Source organism: Podarcis vaucheri, assembly GCF_965113315.1.
Source record: "Podarcis vaucheri genome assembly, chromosome: 2".
NCBI classification, from domain to species: Eukaryota; Metazoa; Chordata; class Lepidosauria; order Squamata; family Lacertidae; genus Podarcis; species Podarcis vaucheri.
The window spans coordinates 28793894-28815677 of record NC_138760.1 but is presented as its reverse complement, the minus strand read 5'-3'; the positions used below and the strand labels follow the sequence as shown (position 1 = coordinate 28815677).

Below are 21784 nucleotides of genomic sequence, written 5' to 3'. Positions count from 1 at the left end.
ATCTTGAGTGAAGAAGCTCAGATTTTTATTGTTAAAAACGAATTTAATGCCAAAATCTATTATTTTGTTTGCCTGTCTCTCTCCCCCAAAACTGATAGGTGCATTGGTACAGTTCAACATCTCAAGAGTAAATTTGGCAGAGGATATTTCTTAGAAATGAAATTAAGAGAAGTGCCAGATTTACAGCAGAAGGAGCGTCTTCAAAGGATGGTTTTGCGCATCTTTCCAAACGCAAGTTGCCAGAAAAGGTAGAAATCAATAGTTGACGTTTCTGAGCATTAAAAAGAAAAAGTGCTTACCATTCTTTTTTCAAGCAATCATTTTAAAAATAAAAGCAGAGAGAAAATATTACAATTATAAGAAAAGAAAACACTATTGCCAAAATGTATTAGTTTTCTGTGAGAGCTCTTGTACACTTTGGGCTTTGAGTAATGCTTACTAGAGAAACATACCTTATAGACCAGAGGTTCTGGAAATGTGGTCCAAGGTCCACCAAAGAAACTGGCATAGTAAAGCAACCAGTATTCCCCTTGTCTATTTTGCTATCATTTACCGAGCCATAGCTGCAGAAGGCAGGAAGCTGCCATTCCTGTCAGCATTTGCTGTGTCAGGGATCTGTCCAAGCATGGAGTTAATTACCCCCCACCCGCTTCAGCTTGGCTGAATCACTCATTATTATTTTCTTGATGTGATGGGAGCAGAGAGGTGCACATCTAAGACTGGTGCTGATTTAAGTCTCTCCTCATAGTGTTCAAGTGAAAGAACCCTGAATTACAGTGGTACCTTGAGTTACAAACTCTGCTAATCTGGAAGAGTTACCTCGAGTTGAGAACTTTGCCCCAGGATGAGAACGGAAATCATGTGCTAGCAGCAAGAGGCCCCATTAAGAACAGTTTCAGGTTAAGAATGGACCTCCGGAATGAATTAAGTTCGTAACTAAAGGTACCACTGTATTGCTATGGTTAATCAACACATTTTCATTCTCAAAATAGATGGAACTTGGTACCTGGAAGGTTTCATCAGTGAATGCTTTGGCAACTAGGCAAGCACCTTGAATGCCTCCCTCTTGTATCATCTAAATACCTTCCTATTAGATAAAACCTCTAGTTTGATTCAGAGTTATTGTACCTGTTTGGCTACATTGTACAAAATGCTTAACTCCTGCAACTTGACTCCAAGCAATTTTGTGATTCTCATTTCTGCTTAGTTGTGGTGGTATGTACTTGTGTCTGTTTTTTTTGTGTTGCAGCATTGCCTCTGTTTTGGCTTACAAAATCCCAAAGGAAGATGTCCACTCACTTGCAGTATCTTTTTCTAAACTGGAGGAAGGTGAGGCAACAATTTACTAAGTAGAATCTTCATCACTGGGTTCTAAGTTATCCATCCAAATCTCATAGTAATCTGAATTCACCCTGCCAAACTCCCACATTGTCCCCAAACACTATGTAAACAACACATTCCTTTATCCAAACATTAGATTACCTACAAGCTTTTATCATCTCCCAGGCCCTTTGGCTTGGTGCATGTGTCACCTTCTTCCCTTGCTTTTGTGAGGCATAGTAAACTCAGAGCATTTTAAAGAGGCACAGGATTGTCTCCTGAGAAATAAAGTTGTCATTCCCTTAGAGCCACAAGGTACGTTTGACAGGCTGCAGTGTCCTTAAACATTTAAATCCACTGCACTACAACTTGACAGTGACTTTCCCATTGAGCACAGCTGGGTTCCTGCACCCTGTTATGGCCACTTCTGGCCATACTGATTTTAGTTGATTGTGGGTATGTATTCTTTTGATGCCTATGATTGTAAATACTTCTTTTTAACATTTCTAACAGCAAGACATGCTTTTAATATTGAAGAGTACAGCTTTTCTCAAGCAACACTGGAACAGGTAATTTAACCGTTTTTCAAGAACAGAGCATGCCAGCCCTAGAAAATAAGTTTGAAATGCGGTGTCTCCATTTACATTTCTTATATAAAATTGTCATTTTATAATTCATAAATTAGTTACATACCTAATGATGTTTTGTCACATAGTGGGGGGTGTCATCGGGAATTGATCCCCCAGAAGAAAAACCTCTATGTTTACATGTACAGATGTTTTGTAATATAGCACTGTTGTCTGGTGGAGATTTAGAAACCTATACTAGCTTAGAGCACTATTCTGCCTATAGGACTGGGCAGAATCCATGTATTAATTCATGTTTCTTATTCATTTTAGGTATTTATGGAACTTGTCAAAGAGCAAGAAGAGGAAGAGAGCAATTTTGGAACCCTAAATGGAACAATTAGTTGGGAAAGATCCCAGGGGGAGAGAGTTATTTTCTGATTTGTTTCACACTGCAGAAATTCAAGAGCTTCGCTTGTCAGGGTTTTTGCTAAATATTTGTTTGCTGTGGCTCTAGAGAACAAATATCTTACAGAGCCTATTCCTGAGCAATTGAGTAAACCTTCTTTGCCTTATGAAATATTATGAAATGCCTTTATTTTTGAATACTCTTACTACTATTCTAAGACTTGCTACTTTTTTAAAAAAGTAATAATGAAAACCTCTATGATTTTATCCTTTTGTTTTGTTCTGTAGTAATGGTGGAAAGAGGGCAATGTACTTAATATATTGTTTGGGGGCAATTTATTTTTCAAGAAACTCATTGGCTTTATGGAAAGGACCATGGCTTGGGCCCCAGCGAACTCTTCCTAACCCACTAAATTTAAGATTCAGGTAAGACCAATCGTCCTATTTCAGTGGGTTAAGGAAGGGTTAACTGAGTTGGGACTTACCACAGCAATTCCCAACTGCAGTGCGAATACTAAAGAACCTGATGCAACACTGTGCTTGCATCAACTGAAGAATACACGTCCAGTCTGTGGTGCCTAGGGAAGATGATGATGTTGCCATTTTACAAATATCCAGCAATGATGTGTTCACAGCAAAGGCAGCATTAGCTGCTACTGACCTAATTGAGTGAGCATGAACCTTTGTTTGCTAGGGTCTGTGTTGAAGTGCTTGTTAACTCTTTATTGCACTACAGTACTTCAAAAAAAAGCAATTGCACTTCCAGAAATCCCCTCATCTCAGTCAAAAAACAATGGGAGCACAATATGGGTTATGAAATAAACACTGCCCAATGGACTAAACTGTGGTCTAAACCTCCCTTTAAATCCATATCAGCCAAAAGAAGGCAACTCACATTGAAATTTATCTCTAGATGGTACCTAACAACCCAAAAGGTGGTGCTGACACACCCAGGAACCCTACCAAAATGCTGGAGCGGTTGCACCCTTTTGGACATCAGTCCTACAAGAAATAGGCAAAATAACAAAACAGGTACTAGAAGCCACCCAAAAACTGGCCCTACTGAATATTTTCCAAGACAATAGGCACATTCACACTACAAAGAACTCATAACCCAAATATGCTCAGCAGCCAGGATCATCATAACTAGACACTGGAGGTGACCTTCAGGAGTGAACACAAGCCACTGGAACCAAACTGTCTGGGGAAACCTAAGCAACACATTGAAACTAGCATGGGGACAAACAAAAGAGGATGCCTTCACCCTATTGTGCCTCTCCTTTATTACATACAAAGCCCAACAAGACAAGAACCCACTGACTGCATATGAATCAATATGACTAACTTGACCTAACTACCCCTGCCCCTCACCCATGAAACAAAACTCACTGCAGTCAACTGAAGGCAATCAACCAGGCCTTGCCTCCCAATCTCCCTCACCACCAGTGAAGATGTATGAATAGAAAGAGAATCTACCCATGTGACACTGACACAAAACCTTGCACATAACACTATGTAAAATAATGAACATTTAATACTCTCGTCTCTCCTCCCCCTTCTCCCCCAACCTTTTATTGACTAAAACATTAGCAACTCATGTCGAATATGACTGATCTGTAGAAAGGACTCTGAACTGAAAACAGATGCTGTTTGTACTTATGTAACCCAATAAAAATTAATTTAAAAAAAGCAATTGAACTTCAGAATTAGTGACAAGGCATTTATGGCACTGTTCTAGCTCCCCCTTTGGGGTTACATGTTCTGAACAACAGTCACATTATCTAGAATAGATCTGGTCAGATGGGTATAGTCAGCATTTCATGAGCTCGAAATAAGTATTTTGCCTGCAGCCAATCACTTTAAGCCATTATGACTTACATTCAATAATGTCAAAATACATTTCAATATATGTGTAATGTGGTATAAGACTACCAATGCTCCATTTTGTTTTGGATGGTTTAAACCATTACCATTGCAAGTTGCAAAGAACCCTGTATAGTGCATGCATGCATACGTCCATTTGTTTAAATGGGTTTCTCTCACTTCTTCAAATGCAAATTGTAAAGGCAACATGACTAAATCACTTTATACAGCATATTAAAGCGTTGCATCATCTTTTGCCATTTTTAATGTCAACACACAAGATGTACTACATGTTTGACAGACTTAACTTTTGGTGTTCCATTTTCAAGGTCTTTACAATTTGTAGCAGCACACCCCAGTTCTAATGTTTTGATAACCATGGAAAGCAATGAATCTGTTCCATTGGCCACTGGAATAACAAAATAGAGGAATAAACATTTATATGATAAAGTCATAGTTGCATGTAATCAATTTAGGATTAGGTTGTAAAGAGAATAAAGTGGAGATCATATTATCACACCCCCATGAGAAACTGAATTTGAATGAAAGCCATACCTTATGAAATTAAAGATGTTCCAGCCACTGATGCACTCTATAGTTTGATGGTTAAATTGTGGGTTCTAGCAGATTTGCATTTGTTTTAACATGCATGCTTCCGGCAGACTTGCACAGATGTAGGGTGGCACCGTGCCTGCTTCATGAGGGTTGTGCTAACAAATCTTCCATCCAATGTTCCATTTTGCTTTTTTTATTATTACTTTAAAAAATGTAGTACTTGGAGTTTACAAAAGAAAGATTAGTGCTAGGAGCTGCTTGTCTGGAAACAATCTTAGAGAAAGTATTGCCACTTTAGTTTACATACATCATTTTACTTCAATCTCTAACAATATAAACCCATGAACAACAGCACCAGAAACAGAAATTATGCTCCGTTACAAGTCTTGATCAACTGACGGACGTAACTTAGTACAATTTTCACAAATATATGTTCTGCAAATGCAAATATAATTTTTTTCCAGATAAAATAAAAATATAATAATCTAGACCTCTTTATGCTTTGGCATTACAGATTAGTAAAGCACTCTTCAGCCTTAGCTATCTTTCACTCCCTCCTTTCCTTATGGTTTCTAATATCTATGTAAAGCGAGGTACTGTATTAGGTAGTTACAATTCATGAATCTTGTGGGGAATGTGCAACCCGTTAATTTTCCTGCCAGCTTCATACAGCTTTGATCCAAAAAGAATATGTGCAGAGCAGCTTGTCTGTGCCTGGAAATGTTAAATAGTAGAGGAGCATCTTTCATTCGTGCAACCCTTCAGTTCTCTGAAGCTTATGGAGATAAAAAGGAAAGCTTAGAATCGGAAGCAAATAATCTTCTAGAAAGTGCTTCTGGTGAAAGAAGAAAGCATGAGATGGTTGGATTTTGAATGGCATATTATTGAAATGAAGTTCTATGGGCTGATGCAGCTAATTGTGTCCACAGTTACTATTTCACATGGATTTTTTAATGGATGTTGGGTAATGTGTTCTGACATTTGTACTACGTACATTGTGATGCATTTGACATGGGAAGTTTTCTGTCTGCTCCTGTGGAAGTTAGTCTACCTGCCGCTAGGGGCCTTAACTAACAGCTGTGATAATTTCCGAATTTTCAGTTTGGCACCATTGGCTGGAGCTGGACTAGAGGGGCCAGAAAAAGTACATATTTAGCCAGGTGCTGGTTAGTTGGCGACAACTGGACTTGTTGGTGCTTGGTGTCATGGAGTCAGCCAGAAGAAGACAGCAGAGGAAGAGCAGCAGTGAAAAATAAGGAAGGCCTGGGTGGAGTGGCTTGTGGGAAAAGACTTGCTGGGGATAGCTGAATCACAAAGGCATTTACCCTTTTCCAACCTGATAAATATGCCAAACAGTACAATTTTATGTGCTAAGCTATACATAATGCATTTTATGGTTTTAAAGTAGTAAATTAAGCTGAGGTGATATAAGAATTATGTACTGCATATATTTCAATTCACCCCCCCCCAAAAAAAAAAATCAAAACATTTTTTTCTGGAAAACAAAAAAATTCCAGGGGATGGACATGTCCAGAAATGGTACATTTCATTCTCTACATATGACCAATATGGGTTTTGGTCACACAGAGCTATATGTAAAGTCCTCCTGTCAAAAGGCTGGACTCCGGTCTCACATGCCAAAGGAGACACAACATTATTCAGAGATGGGCTGCTAGATCCTTCTTATATCCTTCTTGTTTCAAGGAACCAGCACTTACTCCTGTAAGCATCAGTTTCATGTCCAGGTTGCGAACAACTTAAACATCAGCCTGCTGCAGCTGTTGCCATTCAAAGGCTGTGCTCAGAGATGGATCGAAACAATCGCGTTCCTGCTCTTTGACAAGTTCTAGGAAAACCTGCACAATACAGTAAAAAAAGGGGGGGTTCTTCAGCTAAGTAGTGCTTGAAATATATCACATTCCTTTTCTTTGGATCATTCTGATGAAAATGAAGATAATTAAATCAATCCTATTATGTACAGATGTGACCTAAATCTGTCGTCTTTTTTAAAGGAGGGACCCTACTCCATCATGTCAGTTGCCATTTCCTTTCAATATGGCAAATTAATAGCAGTCTAAATCCAGAATGTGTGACTAACTGCTCAAAAATTGTAAGCTGAACATTTTCTTTAAAAAACCCACCCTGATGAACTCCATATTTTTTTAGCTAATCCAAGAACTCAAAATACAACAACAAAAACACTCCATGCATCTCCAAGGAAGTGGGGAAATCTTTCTACTGTCTGTACACAAACTAATGATCATGATAAGGAAAAGATGCTACAGGGAGAAAATCAAGGGTAAAAAAAAACACCCTCTCTTATTCAGGACCTGCAAGAAACAGCTAACTCGCTCCATGGGCTGGTTTCTCCCCTTTTTGTATGCAATGGAATCACATAGCTACACAATATATAAAGCAGAAGAAACCAAGGAATTCACCTGTGGGTGCCCACCTCCTAGTTCTTCCCAGGAAGAATCTCCATTTCCCCCTGTTTAGTATGTCAGAGCAATGCCATTCCACTGACTCCAGTAGGGGCAATCTGAGAGGCCAGGGAAGCTAGCAATATTTTAAACTGGGCAGAAAAATCTCCTCTGCTGAGGTTTTAAGGGTGACCCTTTGCCTTGCCCCAGTTCTTTTCAGAGCCAGGCTCAGGAGAACTTCACCAGATCCCTAAAAGTGGTTTTGCAGAAAATTCCCAATTGGATAGATAATCCTTAGTTCTGCATGCAGAGATCCAGCACTGGCTGGGGAGGCACTTGCTAAGCTCTCTTGGCGCCATAGCTGTCAACTTTCAGATTTGAAAATAAGGGATCAGCAGCCTCACCTGTCCCAGGGACAGTATACAGGATATCTAACAATCTGGGATAGCAGCGGGAAACGGTGCTGGAATAAGGGAATTTCCCGCAAAGAAAGGGAAGGTTGACAGCTATGCTTGGCACTACTTTTCCAATCCAGCAGAGGAAGCCCACAAGGAAGCCAAATTGTGGTGAATGCAGCGCTACAAATCCCACCATGCAATTATATTTGAAAATCACATTACCTGCTCCAAGGTGTTCAAAGAAAAGCTGTACTCCTCAAAGCTGAAGCTTCGTTTAGCTGTGTGGATAAAAAGCCAATTATGTTTGGTTGACCCAAATCAGCTTGATAGGTTCTTTTCATGGGAATGACTGAATTTCAGCGCCAGAGCATCTGCTTTTTATGTAGAAGGTTCTTTCTGGGTTACTGGAGAACCTTTGCCAGTCAGCAAAGACAATGCTATGATAGATGGACCCGATGGTCTGACTGTGCATAAGGCAGCTTTCTATGTTCCCATGATGCACCTTGCACCTTCATTCATGCAAGATGCACTTCCGTCTCTTCAACACCCCAGATGTCTGAGGATGCAGCATTTGAAGCAAGAGCACACAAACATGTAGAATAAATAAATAAATAAATAAATTATTTATTTATTTATTTATACCCCGCCCATCTGGCTGGGTTTCCGCAGCCACTCTGGATGGCTTCCAACAGAATATTAAAATACAATAGTCCATCAAACATTAAAAGCTTCCCTAAACAGGGCTGCCTTCAGATGTCTTCTGAAAGTCTGGTAGTTGTTCTCTTTGACATCTGGTGGGAGGGTGGGTGCCACTACCGAGAAGGCCCTCTGCTTGATTCCCTGTAACTTGGCTTATCACAGCGAGGGAACCTCTGAGATACAATATGACTCTACATTCCCTTAATGTGCTGGGTGTTACACATCTTTCTAGAGGTAGGAAAGGCCTACCTAGTGAGTCGGAAGGAGGGATCTTCTCCACTGTGCGTAGAGGGAAGGAAAGGGGGCAATACCTAAATCAGGTGGGCATTAAAATATCTTCCACAAACAACTGCACAGTCTGTCTGTACGTACCTTCCTCTAACATGGAGAAGGCCTTTGATAGAGGCAGTGCGTCTTCCATTGGGATCTTGTAGGCCAACAAAGTGGATATCCTAAGGGGAGGGAAATCAACTCAATCACCAGAATGGCTTTGATGCAAATGGAGTAAGTGCAGTGCAAGCAGTCTGCGTGTACACAGCCCTGGTTAAAAAAACCAAAGTCCAGTATGGGGGAATGGAGGGAGTTGAATCTAGCATCTAGATTCTAGAATCTAGAATCTAGGGCGCGCGCGCACACACACACACAGGAGAGAAACTTTTCCTGCTGACCAACAAGACTAGATTTTTAAAGGGTCTCCTTGTGCACAGCCTTGGCTGTTGGCAGCAGCGTGCTTTGGGCTCTCAAATTTCAACGGCACCCTGTGCAGCACTAAAATTCGGCACACCCCCACCTCTCTCACTCTATTCTACAGCCTTCTGGTGCTTCCTGGGGCAGTGCACAGTGCAATCACAATGGTTGCACGCCACCCTAAAACCGCCTCTGCTGTTGGTTTCAAAAGGGAGCCACACGTGAGTTTCCTCATCCACCTATGGATCGAAACAGAAGCCACCTGAAATGGGGAGTGTGGGGCCGTCTCCAGAAATAACACCAGCTCAGTATGTGGCAGGTCCACGTGCTGGTTCATCATTGGGGCCTAGAAGGCTGGGGGACAGGAAGAAGAAGGGCATTCTGTCCCCATCATGTTCATCTGGCCCATTACCAAAAGCTCAAGGAGGGTAAGTAAGAGGGTATACAAGAACATAAACTATAAAGGTAAAGGGACCCCTGACCATTAGGTCCAGTCGTGACCAACTCTGGGGTTGCAGCACTCATCTCGCTTTATTGGCCGAGGGAGCCGGCGTACAGCTTCCGGGTCATGTGGCCAGCATGACTGGTGAACCAGAACAGCGCACAGAAATGCCGTTTACCTTCCTGCCGGAGCGATACCTATTTATCTACTTGCACTTTGACGTGCTTTCGAACTGCTAGGTTGGCATGAGCAGGGACCGAGCAACGGGAGCTCACCCCGTCGTAGGGATTCGAACTGCCGACCTTCTCATCGGCAAGTCCTAGGCTCTGTGGTTTAACCCACAGCGCCACCCGCGTCCCTCTGAACATAAACTATAGTAACCAAAATAATTCAGGAAATTGTGTGTCAAGCTACAGGAAAAACACCAGTTACCTTTCTTGACGAGCTGCATGTGGGAAGATCTGCAGAATATGAGTATTCAGAAGCTCTCCGTGGTCCACGCCCTTAACTTTTATTTGGAGCAAATAATTTTTGCCAAATTTGCTTTTCAGATACTGAATAGAACCAAGACACCTGCAGAAGGAAGGAATCAGCATTTGTGACATTTGGATCTGGGGATTGAAGATAATGTTTCGTTATAGAAAATGGTTTTGTTGAGGGTTATATTGGAGTGGATGAAGTTATTATTGTTTATATATAGCGGACAGATGAAGAATGGGAAGTTCTTTAGTTTCTGAACTTTTCGTCTTTCTTGCTATGTTTTTATCTTATTTTGATCAATGCTGATAAAAAAGATATTTGATATTAAGTTTTGTATTTTTCTTTATAAACTCTAATAAAATTTATTTTAAAAACACACTTTAGACAGTTATTGTCAAAAACGTAACAAATTATAAGTTGAACATGGCGAGCTTCAGAATCAGAAGAATCTTTGCATCAGTCACTAGCCCTAGCAATAAAATAAAATATCGTGTACTGAAGATAGAGGTAAAACCTTAAGTATAAAGCAAGCTTCTTATGAGAAGGTGGAAAAAGAATAAGAAGAATATTTCGCCCCATCAACACATCAGCTGTTTATGGTATCCTAATACGCTGGAAAACAAAATGCAAGTTGAAGCTCACCTGAGCTGTCCAGTCACCATGATGGCTACTCTGTCACACACTGCCTCAGCTTCTTCCATGTGGTGAGTTGTCAAAATGGCTCCTTGGTCTTTGTCCTTCAGCGCAGTGAGGATTGCTTTCCTGCAGTCAACATAAGATTTACTAGGGTGGGGTATTGTTGAAGGAGCCGTAAACGGCCTGTTCCTAGCAGACATTATTGTCTGGTACAGTGGTACCTCGGGTTAAGTACTTAATTCGTTCCAGAGGTCCACACTTAACCTGAAACTGTTCTTAACCTGAAGCACCACTTTAGATAATGCGGCCTCCTGCTACCGCCGCGCCACCAGAGCACGATTTCTGTTCTCATCCTGAAGCAAAGTTCTTAACCTGAGGTACTATTTCTGGGTTAGCGGAGTCTGTAACCTGAAGCATATGTAACCTGAAGCGTATGTAACCTGAGGTACCACTGTATTTCAAAAAAACACTGAACAAATTCACAATATTTACTCGGATTCCTAAATGCAAGTACATCATTATAAGTATACATTTTGTTTTGAGTGATATGTTATTATGTATTGCAAATTCACAAACCTGGTTTGAGATATTAAGTGTATGAGTCACTCACCACACTTGGCGCTTTCCTTTAGGATCCATTCCTGTTGTTGGTTCATCTAATAGCATCACTGCAGGATTACTCAGCATGCTCAGGGCAAAGCATAACTAAAATGAAGGAAATAATAATAACCATTTAAAGTTGCTTCAAACATTTGATAGGATATAATTTTTTGGGGGGGGGAGAGTAAGTACAAATACAACTAATAATATTTGCAGAGGGTTCTGGACGACAGATGAGTCTGTGGTGACAGTTGCCCAGGTGCAGAAACCCAGAAAATTATCAATATGTGAGTGAGAACTAGTGATTGTAAGAAGGCGTTGTTTTCTCTTCCAAACACTGATTCTATTGTGCTGTAGTTTCTCTTCTGCCCAAACTGCATTATCTGTCTCACAGTCCACTGTGGCAAAATTATTCGTTTCAGTGCAAAGGAAGCAACAGGGGAAAGAATAATGAATTATGTATTGTTTGTGGACTGAAACAACAACAGTAAATGCAAAACAAAGTGGTACATGCTGAGTTCATTTCCATTTCGGAAACAGGATGGATAAACAAGCATTGGCAATTTCTGCTCTTATTACTGCTTTTGTCAGAATTCTCCAACGTCTCTAGCGAGACCAAACTAAAACATGCTGAATGCTCGGACAGGCAAATAAGCCAGTAAGAGATTTTGATAATACATTTCATCTAGGAACCCTTTTTCCTTGAAGAAACTGAGATTGGTGGGCAAGCAAGGCAATTAGGACTTCCAACGATAATTTTCAGTCCCAAAGTTTTGAATGGACACACCCTGGTAAGACTGCAACATATTTAGAGCAGAAGGTCTGTTAAGAACTAAGGTGTGGATATGTTGTTTAAATTATCGAGACAGCAAACTGCACCATGGACTACATTGTTCTGTGTTGGCAAGGAGGAAAATAGGCAGTGCAGTGGCAAAGAACTAGCGCTGACTGAGCAACAAACCCAAGTACCTTGTGATGCCGCTTGGTCTCTATCCATTAGCCAACATTAAATATTTGGCAACCGATTCAAGAAACTAACAAAACACAGAACTTACTTTCCTTCTCAGTCCAGCAGGTAATGCCTTAGCTGCCGTTTTCAAATAGTCCTGGAGTTCCAAAGCTTGAACTATTCTGAAAGAAAGGGCAGAAGAAATGAAACGACATCTGGAGTATTCTAGAATGGATCTCTTTTGCATAAGAATTACAGGGGAGGTTGCAAGTGAATCTCAGGGGTGCTGTTATGATACTGGATGGAGATGAACCACATGTGCTATTTGCCAGTGTAAGAACTTAATGCTAACTGCCCACCTCCCAAGGAGAAATGTCAATGCTAAAACAATTAGCTTTCAAAGTCCAACAATTCTGTCAAGTATAGAATGTGGGGCTTTGCACTCAGTAGCCCAAAAACTAAGAGATAGGAAGTGTACCATGAAAACAGGATCTTTTGCTGCCCTTACCGACTGATAGCAACACCAGCTGAGTCTTTCTGCATCCCTTTCACAGCTGCATTAATCTCCAGATGTTCTTTCATGGTCAGGCTGGGCCAGAGGGCATCCTCTTGGGGACAGTAGCCAAGAAAACCGACAGCATTTTCTTCCGTTGCAGCTGCATCAGCACCTTTTATCAGGACCTGTCCAAAATATTGTGGCCCCATTTAAATTTGTCCAACATGAGTCATCTTTTGAAATACAAAAGTCCTATCTAGGAAATTAAAGGCCAGCCCTCAATCTTCTACCTCCTATGCAAAAATCCCTCCCTGTTCCTAGTCCTAGATGGGAATCTGCTATTGATGCCATTGCGATACAACACTTTGTAATGCATTGAAGTTGACTTTTGCAGTGATGGTGCACCTGTTCATGAAAAAGAAGAGTACATTTTAGTGCTCACACCTACCTGTCCAGCTGTTGGATCTGTGTCTCCTGTTATCATATTCATTGTTGTACTTTTACCAGCTCCATTGGGTCCAAGTAGCCCCAAAATTTCTCCTAGAACACACATACTCACACTTTGGTAAGGATACTACACATTATCCCAGCAAATAAAATAAAATAATAAAATAAAATAAAATAGCCTATCTGGCTGAGTTTCCCCAGCCACTCTGGGCGGCTCCTAATAGAATATTAAATACACGATAAATACATTGAACATTAAAAAATTCCCTAAACAGGGCTGCCTTCAGATGTCTTCTATCTCCTTGACATCTGTAGGCAGGGCCTTCCACAGTGAGGGTACCACTACTCAGAAGGCCCTCTGCCTGGTTCCCTGTAACTTCACTTCTTACAGTGAAGGAATCAGCAAAAGACTCTTGGAGGAGGACCTCAGTGTCCAGACTGAATGATGTGGGTGGAGACGCTCCTTCGGGTATACTGGGTCGAGGCCATTTAGGGCTTTAAAGGTCAGCACCAACACTTTGAATTGTGCTCGGAAATGTACTGGGAGGCAATGAAGGTATTTCAGGAGCGGTGTTATATGGTCTCAGATAGCTATATTCATAAGAAATATTGCACTCTCAGTTGCCTCAGTCATATTCCCAGGTACTACTCAAATCATCTTCCCAGGTACTACTCAAAGTCTTACAATTGGATATGATCATTAGACTAAGGCTGCAACTTTAAACTTTCAGGTCTTGCATCTGAGTAAACATGCATAGTACAACACATCACTATCTAAGCAACTTAGGTTCCCTAGAATTATTTTAGACTGTGGAGAAATGTGTTTTTTAATGTTGATTTTTGATAGTAAAAAAACTTACACAAAACTTAAAATAACTTAAGTAATTTTAAACAGCCTGATTCCCTGGGAGCAACAAATGCACTTCTTCTATAAGTTCTGCTTAGTTTTAACTTTCTGCAACAGCGAAGAAAATTTTCCTGGGAACAATGGAGAGAAAAGTGGCAAATCACCCCACTATTTCCAAAGCCCTGCCGGCTTGCATCAGCCAGTCTGGGAGTACCTTCCACTGAAACCAATACAGTGGTACCTCAGGTTAAGTACTTAATTCGTTCCGGAGGTCTGCTCTTAACCTGAAACTGTTCTTAACCTGAAGCAGCACTTTAGCTAATGGGGCCTCCTGCGGCTGCTGCGCTGCCAGAGCACAATTTCTGTTCTCATCCTGAAGCAAAGTTCTTAACCCGAGGTACTATTTCTGGGTTAGCGGAGTCTGTAACCTGAAGCATCTGTAACCCAAGGTACCACTGTAGTGATGAAATTACCCAACCCATCTCCAAGCTGCCATTGGGTCCCACCTAGGAAGAAGAGGGTCTTTTGGGTTCAGTAGATTCAAGTCTGGCTTTGCTTCTGGCTTTCCCCAGCCTTTCCGGGGCTACTGCCAGGAAAAATGCTGCAACTAGTAGATCAATGGCAACGAAACTTTCAGCAGCAGCTGTGGCCCCATGCCACCAAAGGGGCACCTGCACCACATCAGAACCCAACCCACCAAGCAGCCAGCAGATCTGGGGTTTAGGATTGGTCTGCCCCTATACTGATTCCTTTCCTTCCTATCTGAGTCACTTACAATATATTCAAGTGTCAAGCATCCCCCAAAATGACTACAAAGTAAAAGTTATGCTTTTCCTTGGTCAAGCTGTAACAGTAATTTTCCATTGCCAGCAAACCTTTTTTAACACAGAAGGAGACACTTTTGGTGGCCACTTTCCCCAGCGTCTTGCTTTTCTTGCCACAGGAACAAGCCTTCTCACTTCTGTATTCTTTGCGCAAGTTGCTGACTAGGATAACTGGTCTCTAAATAGGTGCAGAAGAGAGAAGCTTGCTTACAGCACATATACATACATAGCTATACCTTTGGTTTAAGTGGGTCAAAGCAAGAGCCATGGAAGACATTCTGCTTCAGACAGAAACATAGGAAGAAGTTGACTTATAACAAGCCAGGCTATTTGTCTATTTACTCTCTGGCTGGTGGCAGTACCGCAAGATATCAGGCAGAGGATTTCCATGCCCTTTATCTGACTCTGAAGCCTTCCTCTATGCAAAGCATGAGTTCTATCAGTGAACTGTGGTCCCACTCCAAAGCTAAATGCCTCAAGTATACATCATCAGATAGTGCTAACTATGCCAGCATCCCAACCACACACCTGTGCAAACAACTGTCAGAACTGTGGCATATTAAGAAACCAGGTAAAGATGATGGAAGAAAAGATGACGCTTCAAATTATTGTTAGGTCAAGTAAGTCACCTTAATGTTAATATGTTAATATTAATAAGCCAAGACAGTGGTTCCCAATCGGTGGTCTGCATAACCATTCTCATAACAAAAGCTACTGTAGAGATATCAACATTTTCAAAAGTATGGGGGCGCATGGGTTGGCTTTTGAAAAACAAGGTATCTGCAGTACTTAGTTTTCCAGCACTTAAGGTACTGACACTCTTCTTCCGGACACTAATATCTCATCCCTACATAGAGCTCTGTTTATCTAGGAGGCCTCAGTCCTTTTCTCTTAGCATCTCTTCCTCCACTTTTTCCAGCTTTTATAAGGAGTACCCGTGGAGTGCCAAAAATGTTAGGTGTTTAAGCCATAAAAGCTTGTTTTCCAAGGTGACTGTAAGCAGGAGCAGGCATCGAGTTACATTACACAAGCAAATCACTGTAATGAACAGCAGAGCAAGCTATAAAAGCCTTTCTAAAACAAGGAAATCACAATAATTCTGCTTTACCTCTTCCTGATTTGCAGAGGCAAGTGCACTCTGAACTCTTGCCCTTTCCTCTTGAACATCTCTATCATCGCCCTGACTGGCCTCTTCGGGATTCTGATGGCTGCTCTTTCTCTGTGGAGAAATCCTACAGATCAAAGACACCACAGAAAGTGTTTCAAAAGCACTGCACACCAAGGAATGAATTCCAATCTCAAGTAGGAAAGCAGAAAACAGTCCATGAGGAAGCGAGAATCTCTGACTGGACCATTAGGTCCAGTCGTGACTGACTCTGGGGTTGCGGCGCTCATCTCGCTTTATTGGCCAAGGGAGCCGGCGTACAGCTTCCAGGTCATGTGGCCAGCATGACTAAGCCGCTTCTGGCGAGCCAGAGCAGCGCACGGAAACGCCGTTTACCTTCCCGCCGGAGCGATACCTATTTATCTACTTGCACTTTGACGTGCTTTTGAACTGCTAGGTTGGCAGGAGCAGGGACTGAGCAACGGGAGCCCACCCCGTCGCAGGGATTCGAACCGCTGACCTTCTGATCAGCAAGTCCTAAACTCTGTGGTTTAACCCACAGCGCCACCCGCGTCCCTTCCATAACCAATAAAGTTGTTGCCTATTTTATCCCACTAAGCTAAACATTTGTGTCCGTGTGTCTATTATCTAAGGGAACTGCAGGGCCCGGGGCCTCGCCAGACAAATACAAGAACAATAGCCAGTGTAGTGTAAGCTAGGCAGAAAGGAGGTGAAGAAGCTGGAGACACAAGAGACATGCTTGTTCCGTGCTGGGCTTTAGGGCTTCCCTGGAAGCTTAATGGGAAAGCAAGATCTGTTGGGAAGTTAATGCTGTTAAGGCCTCTCCAGTCCCTGCCAGTCTTCATTCAAAGAAAACTGAACTCGAGAATGCGCTGAAACCCCTGGAATCTCTCACCATTTGGAGACTGGGGTGGTATGTAACATTATTAAGATCACCATTATTATTTTTCTATTTATAAAGTCAACTCCTGGAGCTAAAGATTGGTTGTTAACGTTGTTAACATTGTTTTATAAATGCTGTATTGATTTGTTAATCATATAATATGGCTTGCTTTAAATGTGATGTTTGTCTTATTTTTTTAGTTGTTGATTTGTAAGCAGTGTTTTATAGATTGCAAATGTTCTACTGATGATTTGTTAATTATTCTATTACATTTATGTTGTTATTTGTGATGTTCTATTATGTTCTATCATGTTATTGCTATTTTTTGTTTGTTTGTAAGCCGCTTTGGGATTCATTTGAATGAAAAGAAGCATAGTAATATAATAAATCAAATCAAATCAAAGCATATATTCTGCCTATGTGAGGCAATTTTTAAAAATCATACTTTAACAACAAAATAATATCCTCTTTTTTCAGAGGTTTGGCTCTATGGAAGAAAACAAGCACCCTCATGAAATGAAAGATTCCTAAAAATTATGAAGGTGTTTGTTAAATCTTGAATATCCTCTTTAAAACAACAACTGTGAAATGAATCTACCTTTACACATTGCCAAACACATTAACGCAGAGCTTTTCAAACCTTTCACATTGGTGACCCCTTTTTAGACATGCATTATTTTGCAACACAGTAATTCAGCCCCAGGAGGAGAAATGATGCGAAAATTTGGCTTTTGCTGCCCAACTCCCCATGGGATTCTTTGAGTCCCCTAAGTCCATGATTTTTACCTCAGGGTGGGGAGCATTCACACGACACACCTACACACTGCAGCCGACACACTAACGTTTCTCAACACAGAGTTTGGAAATCTCTGCCTTAAAGTTTTTATGGAATAAATAAATAAAGCGAACCAAGGGCTGGATTAAACTAAAAAAGCCCCGTCAGTGGGAACCTGTTCAAGAACTTCCAAAAGTACAACAGGACTACCCCAACTCCTCCATCCATTACTGCATCAAATTGACTTGGGGAAGGGGTGAAGAGAACCCCTGGAACAGTAAGTGGGAAGAGAGAAGTGTATTCCCTCAGGCCAGCAGAGATGCATTGACAGAGCCATTTGCTTAGCGCTACACTGAATTACTCCCAGGGGATATTGGGATTCTTAAGCGCAGAACTAGGAAAACTTGCTTTTTTAAAAGAGAGAGAGAGAGAAGAACCTATGGATATAAAAAGTGACGTACAGATGTACATTGGAAGTTGAACGGAATCCATTCCGGAAGTACGTTCAACTTCCGAAAAGTTTGGAAACCAAGGCACGGCTTCTGATTGGTTCCTGATTGCACAGGCGCTCCGGAAACAATAGCGGAAGCCGCACCAGACATTTGGCTTAAAAAAAAAATCGAAAACCCGAACACTCACTTCTGGTTTTCGATTGTTTGGGGGACAGAACGTTAGACTCCCAAGGCGTTCGGGAGCCGAGGTATGACTGTATGTATTTGAAAGTCATCATTTCAGAAGAAAAACAGGAAAACCTTTTGCATTGCTAAGTCTGACTGCATAAGCAGGTTAACCATATGTGTACAAACCTAAACACAGGATCTCTTCTCATAACTGGCCTGCCATATTTTGCCGTCAGACAGCGAAGTAAAAGAATGAGAACCACAATGTGGAAGTAAGGCTAAACAAAACAAAAACAAAAAAATCAGAAACAACCAATTACGTTCAAGAAGTGTACAGACCTATAACCAATTTAAGTCACTATATTTGGGCTACAATCCTATAAACCAGTAGTGGGGGAGGCCATTGCCTCATCATTTGGTCCATGCAGCCATTTGCGGCAAACCAACACACCTGCCAATCATCTGAGATCCTAACCACATCATGCCTGGGGCAAGTAAGGGGATCTCCCATCTTAACACCAGGACACTAAGATCAGAGACAAGCAAGAGTTATCTCCGATGCTCTTATCTACAATGTGGTCTTAGTGTTCTAGTGCTCATCAGTAAGATAGGGAGATAAGATTCCTCTCCCTGCCATTTAAAAAGCAGGTAGAGAGATCCATTGTAGAGAAGGATTTTGTATGATGTAGGTACACTTTCAGAGCTCTGCGCACATCCAGGGAGTGCCAGGCTTGCTCCTTAGGTTATTTTGGATGCAGACGGAAAGTCAGAGAGTCAGATTTTGTTGGCAGTGGAACCTAGATAGACTTTCGGAAGGAAGGAAAAGGTCTGAACGTAGCGCCACCTTATCCTTGTGGAAAATACAAAGATGTTTAGGTGTAGAAAGGGCTGAAAACTCTGACACTGTGTGCCGAAGTGATTGCCACCAAAAGAGAACTTTGAAGGAAAGGATCCTTAGGGGTGCAAGACATAGACGTTTGAAAGGAGATCTCTGAAGAGCTGTGAGGACCGAGTGTAAATTCCAGGTGGGGAAGCGATGTGCCATTGGTGGGTGTCAACGTACTGCACCCTTGAGAAAGCATTTGACTAACCAGTTCTGGGATAAGGGCAGCCTACCAGTAGCACTCAGAATTGAGGAAATGGATGAGACATGTCTTTTGAGTCGCACATCTCACCAGGCACTGATTCTGGAAAATTTATCAATATAAGTAAACAACTAAGGAATAAAAGAAGAGTGGCAAATAAGCAGAACAACCAAACAGAAAGAGCAAAGGAAAGGGTTTCATCTGTCTGTCTGTCTGTCTGTCTGTCTGTCTGTCTGTCTGTCTGTTTGTTTCTTTGGTTAGTTGTTTGGTTTTTGTGTGTGTGTAAGAAACCACAATGCATGGACAAACAAAGAACTGTAGAACTAAAACGACGATAAGGGAAATCTAAAGAAAAAAGAGGGTTCAGAAGCTAGTAAAAAACTTAGTTGAGTCAGGAGAGCTGGGAGGAATGTACTATACAGGTGAAACTCAGAAAATTAGAATATTGTGTGTCAGGGGCTGCCTCAGGTCTCAGCTCACAAAAGACCAACGCCAAGCTCTTCTTATATACAAGGATGTTTATTGCAGTTCATTAATGGTTGCACAACCGAGGCGCGCAGCCCCGCGTCTCTTAGCCTAGACATTTGAAGTCCCCTCTAAATCGGTCCCGCCCCTACACCAGATTAAGAGGCTTGTGCTAGACCACCTCTTCCTGTCCTTTCTTTTCCGCAGGGTCTTTCTGCCCTCCTGGGTTCCTTCCCTCCTGCTCTCCCCTGACGCGGATTCCTCAGATGCCTGCTCCCCCCTCCTTCGTGCTTTGGGGCCAGGCTCCTCCTCCGGGCTCTCTCCATTTCCGCGCGCCTCCACATTTGAACTTGGCGCGCGTTCGCTACCCCTGACCTTCCTTTTGACAGCTACACTACTCCCTGTACTACTCTCCGCCCCTTCCGGCAGGACGTCCTGCCCCGATCTCCTTCCCCTGTCTCCTTCCTGCTCTGCTCCGTGTGTCACACTGGGAACTCCACCCTTCTCACTCCGTTCCTCCTGGGAAGCCGACCCCGATCTCCCACTCCCACTCGGGGTTTCCCTGCTGCTTCCCTTCTCCTGGCAGGTCCCTCCTGTGACCCCCCTTGGCTTGACCAGGGGCGCCCCCCTCTGGGAATCCTCCAATTCACTTGAGAGACTCATGGAAGACCTCAAGTCATTGTCATCCTCTTCCTCACTGTCCTGGGTTTCTTCCCCATCGCTCTCCGTCTCCCCCCTCACCTGTGCCTCTGTCCCTGAACCCCTGACATTGTGGAAAAGTTCATTTATTTCAGCAATTCAACTTAAACCATGATCATCACAATTATAACAAATAAAGGCTTGACATATCTCGTTTTGCATGTCATGAGTCTATCTCATATATTAGTTTCGCCTTTTAAGTTGAATTACTGAAATAAATGAACTTTTCCACAATATTCTAATTTTCCAAGCTTCACCTGTATACATCTAGACAGGAGGAAAAACTGAGGGAGTCCAGCCTGCTCCCCACAAGTCTTTGCTCCTGTCTAATAATAATAATAATAATAATAATAATAATAATAATAAATTTTATTTATATCCCGCCCTCCCCAGCCGAAGCCGGGCTCAGGGCGGCTAACAACACTAAAATAGTGCAACATTATAAAAACATCATAAGAATTAATTAAAATCAAAATTGATGGCAACCATAAACTAAAGTATTGTAAAGATTGCCAAAGGAGGGAGTCAGGCTGTGCCCTAACCAAAGGCCTGGTGGAACAGCTCTGTCTTGCAGGCCCTGCGGAAAGATGTCAAGTCCTGCAGGGCCCTTGTCTCTTGTGACAGAGCGTTCCACCAGGTTGGAGCCGCAGCCGAAAAAGCCCTGGCTCTAGTTGAGGCCAGCCTAACCTCTCTGTGGCCTGGGACCTTCAAGATGTTTTTATTTGAGGACCGTAAGTTCCTCTGTGGGGCATACCAGGAGAGGCGGTCCCGTAGATACGAGGGTCCTAGGCCGTGACACTGTCTAGTGTCTTGCAACAAGGTGAACACCCATTCCATTGGATACAACACCCTACAAACTAAAATATCTCCCCTACAAATATTGAATTCATTTCTCACCATAAAGGAAGCCATCCAGATCATAGTCATTAATTGTCTGTCTTCATAAAACGATCCAGTCAACATCTGTAAGGGGGGGGGAAGGTGATTCTGTAGATTATTCCCTGTAATACTGAAGTCAGGTTGTGCCAGTGCCTGTCAGCTTGAAAGTTAGTGTCCCGCCAAATTAAGTTAACTGTTTCTGCTTATTCAGAAGTATACTAGTTTGTGAAGTAAAAGAAAATGACTTCGAAAGACAGTGACTCGAGGACCTGTGAGCTTCTAAGACCTACATTATGTTGAGTGCTTCTTGTTGTGGGAGATAGGAAAATTGGGAACTGCAGGTCTATGCAGGATTGTTTTTTATGTATTAAATCTGTATACTGCCCTTCATCTGAAAATTGCAGGGCGATTCACAGCATATAAATACGAGACAAAAGATTCAAAATGCATAATAAGGACAAGAACAAACCAAAGCAGCAAACATTCCCCCCTTCCAAAAAAACATATAAAAGGACATAGGATTTTAGTCAGCCAAATGCCTGGCTGCAGAGGATAAACTACACTTCCCAGAATCCTTTTCATGAGGCAGAGGAGAGGATGGGCTCCAAATGTATG

At 42.0% G+C, this 21784-nt stretch overlaps 2 protein-coding genes and 1 long non-coding RNA gene across 7 annotated transcripts in view; 1 reads left to right on the top strand and 2 right to left on the bottom strand.

Annotated features, from left to right (window-relative positions):
* The window catches only part of LOC309526372 (cholesterol transporter ABCA5-like), a 56358-nt gene extending 51751 nt beyond the window's left edge, over nt 1–4607 (top strand). For all 5 annotated transcript variants that reach the window (XM_082212360.1, XM_082212362.1, XM_082212361.1 and 2 more), the window contains 4 exons: nt 99–248; nt 1250–1329; nt 1834–1889; nt 2220–4607. In XM_082212360.1, the coding sequence (XP_082068486.1) occupies nt 99–248; nt 1250–1329; nt 1834–1889; nt 2220–2327 (394 nt within the window). In that variant the 3' untranslated portion in view covers nt 2328–4607. The remainder of the gene's footprint in view (nt 1–98; nt 249–1249; nt 1330–1833; nt 1890–2219) is intronic.
* On the bottom strand, nt 23–1241 carry LOC309526747. Its single transcript, XR_014216905.1, has 2 exons — nt 1129–1241; nt 23–271 (listed from the first exon to the last, which is right to left on the bottom strand). It is a non-coding gene; the product is annotated as an uncharacterized lncRNA (long non-coding RNA).
* LOC309527607 (ABC-type organic anion transporter ABCA8-like) overlaps nt 4001–21784 on the bottom strand; it is a 58203-nt gene continuing 40419 nt past the window's right edge. Inside the window, exons 25-38 of the mRNA XM_082214425.1 lie at nt 21188–21325; nt 18228–18319; nt 15746–15869; nt 14689–14815; nt 12968–13059; nt 12532–12704; nt 12130–12205; nt 11085–11179; nt 10481–10600; nt 9791–9931; nt 8602–8681; nt 7753–7808; nt 6431–6568; nt 4001–4566 (exon numbers count right to left, since the gene is read on the bottom strand). Of these exons, the coding sequence (XP_082070551.1) occupies nt 6470–6568; nt 7753–7808; nt 8602–8681; nt 9791–9931; nt 10481–10600; nt 11085–11179; nt 12130–12205; nt 12532–12704; nt 12968–13059; nt 14689–14815; nt 15746–15869; nt 18228–18319; nt 21188–21325 (1413 nt within the window). The 3' untranslated portion in view covers nt 4001–4566; nt 6431–6469. The remainder of the gene's footprint in view (nt 4567–6430; nt 6569–7752; nt 7809–8601; nt 8682–9790; nt 9932–10480; nt 10601–11084; nt 11180–12129; nt 12206–12531; nt 12705–12967; nt 13060–14688; nt 14816–15745; nt 15870–18227; nt 18320–21187; nt 21326–21784) is intronic.